This window comes from Micromys minutus (assembly GCF_963924665.1).
Source record: "Micromys minutus genome assembly, chromosome: 27".
Classification (NCBI taxonomy): domain Eukaryota; kingdom Metazoa; phylum Chordata; class Mammalia; order Rodentia; family Muridae; genus Micromys; species Micromys minutus.
The window spans coordinates 34,576,654-34,581,373 of NC_137962.1; the positions used below are offsets into that span (position 1 = coordinate 34,576,654).

The 4,720-nt window shown below is 56.5% G+C and overlaps 1 protein-coding gene across 1 annotated transcript; it reads left to right on the forward strand.

Annotated features, from left to right (window-relative positions):
- The first annotated feature begins 337 nt into the window (after positions 1 to 337).
- RTL6 (retrotransposon Gag like 6) lies at positions 338 to 2,792 on the forward strand. Its single transcript, XM_080939198.1, has one exon. It carries the CDS (start codon positions 857 to 859, stop codon positions 1,586 to 1,588), a length of 732 nt encoding a protein of 243 aa, XP_080795324.1. The 5' UTR covers positions 338 to 856; the 3' UTR covers positions 1,589 to 2,792.
- The last annotated feature ends 1,928 nt before the right edge of the window (positions 2,793 to 4,720 follow it).

Here is a 4,720-nt window from a genome sequence, read left to right on the forward strand (position 1 = left end):
AGTTACTGTAAGAAAAGTCAATCTCACGAAAAGAATGATGCCGTCTCCGAGAGGCCCCTCGAGCGGCCTGGGGAGGAAGCTAATCTTTCCAAGATTATCTAATTTCCAAGGTAATCTTTTCAAGATTTCAACTGGCAGAAGCCCCGCTCCTCGCTAATAGGCTGTTGAGAAAGGCGCAGGTGCGTCACTTCCGGAAGGCAAGGTCCAGGCGGCTGCTCCGGGAGCGAGCGGTCTCTATGGCAACCAGCAGGCCCTGGCCCAGTTGCCAGGTTCCCAGCCGCCGTCTAGCCGGCCGCGCCTGCACAAAGACCGCGCGGTGACCGCGAGCGCAGCGCCGCGACCCAGTCACGCCAGCCCCGCGGGAATTGCCACCCCCGCCGCCGTCGCCCGGGAAGCAGTTCCGGCGGCCTCCGTGACGTGCAGGCCGGGCGCGGCCTCGACCCTCGGGCCATCTTGGCAGCGGAGAGAGCGGAGGAGCGACAGGTACACACACCGCCCGGCCGGGGCCAGCCCCAGTGCCGCCGCCTTTGTTTACGCGCGGATGGTCGCATGGCACCCGTGGGCAGTGCCTGCATCCGCAGCCGGAGCTCCAGCAGGTGCATCCCGCAAAGTCTGGGTAGCGCAGGTCCGCGCATCTCCTAAGGCCTGGGCAGGTCCTGTCTATGCATCCTTCAAGGGCTGAGCAGATCCAGCCAGCGCCCCACACCTTGTGAAGCCTGCAGAGAGGAACTGCGTCCAGGACAGGTCCAGCGTCCCCAAACTTGCCCTCTCAGACTCTGCCTGGGCGCACTTTCTTCAGCACTCAAGGCCTTTCCGCTCTGGTTCTCTAGCTCTCCGTGGCTTGACTTTGGCCAGCATGGTCCAACCTCAGACCTCCAAAACCGAAAACCCAGCCTCTGCCCCTGGAGCCAGCGCTCAGATGGATGACGTAGTTGACACCCTGACCTCCCTTCGCCTCACCAACTCTGCGCTGAGGCGTGAGGCCTCCACATTGAGGGCGGAGAAGGCCAACCTCACCAACATGCTGGAGAGTGTGATGGCCGAGCTAACTCTGCTGCGCACCCGGGCGCGCATTCCTGGCGCTCTACAGATCACTCCACCCATCTCTGCCATCACCTCTAATGGGACCAGGCCCATGACCACACCACCCACCTCGCTGCCTGAACCCTTCTCGGGAGACCCTGGCCAGTTGGCAGGGTTCCTGATGCAGATGGACCGGTTCATGATCTTTCAAGCCTCCCGCTTCCCGGGTGAAGCTGAGAGAGTGGCCTTCCTGGTATCCCGTCTGACTGGGGAGGCGGAGAAGTGGGCCATTCCCCACATGCAACCAGACAGCCCTTTGCGAAACAATTACCAGGGGTTTCTGGCCGAGCTACGCAGAACCTACAAGTCCCCGCTGAGGCACTCACGTAGAGCACAAATCCGGAAGACATCTGCGTCCAATAGAGCCGTGCGGGAACGGGAGCGGGAGCGTCAGATGTTGTGTCGCCAACTGGCCACAGCTGGCACAGGACCCTGCCCGGTGCATCCAGCCTCCAACGGGACCAGCCCCGCACCAGCCTTGCCTACTCGCGGCCGGAACCTTTAGAGACCTGCCACACCGCCCTGGTAGTCTGTGTCCACCCAGGTAGCTAGACTCCATTGTTGAGAAGAGTTGTCAATACAGTAGTAGCGTTGCCCTGTTTGAGGTACCCTTCATGCCCCTCTGATCTACGGGAGGCCATCCTGCCATCTGTATTGGTCACCCACCCTGCTGTGCAGTTATTTTGTTTTGTTTTTGGTTTTGGTGTTTTACCTGCAACTCTGTGCATGCACCCTCTTATGTTGCTTGCAATCCCGGCTTCTCTAGCAATCACAACACAGCCCCTTGGGCATGTGCCTGCCCAGGAGTCATTTAGGCTGACCACTTCTGCGAGCTCAGCACGTGGATACTCAGCTTCTGGAGCACCTCCTACTGGCACCTTGAAAGTTATCTTCCTGAGCATTCCAGAGAGAGAGAGAGAGAGAGAGGCCAGCTCGGTGGCTGATGTATACCTGAACCAGCCTGTTCATATCTGGTCGCTTTGCAAGATGGCCAGGTAGTCTGCATCCCAGAGTTACTTCCCGCTGTTGGGAGGAGCCTGAGTTCCAGTGTTGCTGAGGTCTCTTTCTTCGTAGACATCCCGCCAGCCTCTCTGGTCTGCGGGAGACTCCTTCACATCTGTCCGTGCCTGCCAGTGTTCTGACGGCATTAAGGAAACCCAGCAATCATCCGCCAAGTTAACTGTTCCATCAGGTTGCCACAGAGAGCAGATTCCTAACGTGCTTCAGCTCTAGCAGACTAAGGGGGACCCTGGCGACACGTTTGCTGCCTGGATTTCCAGAGGAAGGCTCACAGATGTTCACTCGTTCTTGCCCATGTGGCTCCATGGTGGGCCTTGTCTAGTTACAGACTCTTCTCTTTCTACCCAGGTGCCATGTGGCTTTCACTTCACCCTTGCAGCCACCCACACCGTCTCTAGGGGTCCAATGAACCTATACAGCATACTCTATACTCCTAGTCCTGACTTCTAGGCTTTGGCCAAGAACAAAAGACTGGCTGGAGAACCCATTCCTCTGGGAGACGCTAAGCATCTTCAGTAGGGTGTGCTGACTTCTTGCTGCTCCAGTCTGAAGAACTGGCGAAGAGCGGCCAACTGCTTTGGTTCTCATGGTGGATACATGTTCCAGTTCCGAGGAACAAAGCCTCATGGGAGGATGACCTCAAGCTCATAATCTGACTCAGCCAAGCCTCTGGACAATGACATCTGTCAGCTCAATGCCAAATGAACTGTGTTTACATACCCACCTGGCCCCTTGGGGAGATGGGTGCCTCTCCTGGGTTTTCCTGCCCTCCTCTGCATGGTCTTGGCTTGACCACAAGAAAAAAAAAAGCCTCTGCACCCACTGAAATACATCTCTGTCCTCTTCGGAGGTCAGAGGCTGGGGCCTGGGACCCAGGCTCTTTCAGAGACTCTCTATCACTGGGAAGAGTGACTGATTCTAACCAACACAGCCGCCTTTGCAAGGCCAGGAGTCTTCAATGCTTGCTGGGCTCACAGCCCACAGCCACCTGCTTCTTGTTAACTCTGTTAGCCTAGCAGCCTCGCTGAACAGCCTAGACCAAGGCACCCTGCTGGTACCATGGTGCTACAAGCAGGTGGAAGACTCCCGGGGTTCCATTGAGCGTACTCACCTGTCTCTAGCAGCTAAGTCTCCCGACCTTCTGGTAGAGGGGTCCCCATGTGAAGCTACAGCTGCATGAGAAAGAAAAGCTGGGAAGGGGTGGCGAGGGGGGGAGGTGTCTGTGGAGGCAGGCTCAACTGGAAGGTTTCTCTGTGGTCTTCCCAGTTGGTGTTAGAGACCCACCCACTGGGGGAGGCAGGTCACCTGTGCTGGCTCCTCGGACTCACTGGGTGCTGGCTGTATGTGCATTAGGTTCTGCTCCAGAGCCCTGAGCAGATACTGGAGCCCAGGCCGCCTGAGTCAGAGCCATGCAGGCTGCCTGTCTCCAGGTGTGGCTTCATTACCTTTCTTTGCATTTGGTCTGATCCACTCTGCCTTAGTGGGTCCCTACTGCTGCTCTGGTGGCATTGGCTTGAAGGTTGTTTTGTTTCTTGATGCTTGTGTTTATGGGAACGGGGTGGCGATGCCATGTATTTAGGACCATCTCAGTAGCTCTCAGTGGCTTGGAGCCCGGGGCACATGAGAGGGTTGAGGCTTGTCCTCTACTTTGGATCTAGAAGAGCCACTTGAGATCTGTTACTAAGGAACCCATCGTGGCTCTGGTTGGGACAGTGGTTAGTCCCCAATCAAAAGGACAAGATGCAAGACCCATTGCAACCCCAGAGGGAGACTGTGGTAACTGGGCCTTAAAGCCGAGGAAGAAGGGGAGGGAAGGCTTTGTATTTATCTTAAGGTTCTAGTTTCTTGAGCTCAGAAGAGGACAGGGAGAGGGGAATGGAGGAGTTGGTGTGTGAAGGAATTTCATCTCTCCACATTGATGGTTGTAGCAGTACTGTGCCTGCTCTCCAGACTCTGTGACACCCGTCTGTGACAGGGCTTCACTGTATTCAGCATCTAATTGATGGTGGGACCTGGCATTTGGGTGACTTCCCAGCCCAGTGTTTTTCTGTAACCTTGGGATTATCTCCGTATCCTAAAGCATTCACTGACTTTGAGGAAGCAGCAAAGCCCCATCTCCTCATCCCCTGCTGAGTATGTGACAAGGCGTCCCTGCTCTGCGTTAGTGCTCTGGGTGGGCCTGAGATAGCTGCCTGTGGCTGCAGAGGACAGAGCCACTCCTGGATGAGCACACCCTGGGCATCAGCCTGCGGGGGAGCGGATGGCAGTGAAGAAGCTGGCATAGGGTGACTTAGCTGGAACACACTGGGACAGGGTGGGGGTGGCAGATCTTGGCTTTGTAGCCTGAGTGCTAAGAGTTCTGTGGCCCTCTGCTTGGGAGGTGTCCATCAGGAGCTTTGCTAAGACACCATGAAATGAGACTCAGGTTAAGAAGGGGGAGCTGGAGCTTGGGCTAGCAGGCAGGCTTGCCAGTCAGTGTCTGGGAGGCCCTCTGACATCGCCCTAGGACCTCATGTTGGACTCTGTTGGTAGCTGGTTCAACACAGAGGTTAGAGCTAAAGAGAGGAGTCCATACCCAGTGTCATCAGCAGCTGGCCCAGGGCTTCCCATTCTCCAC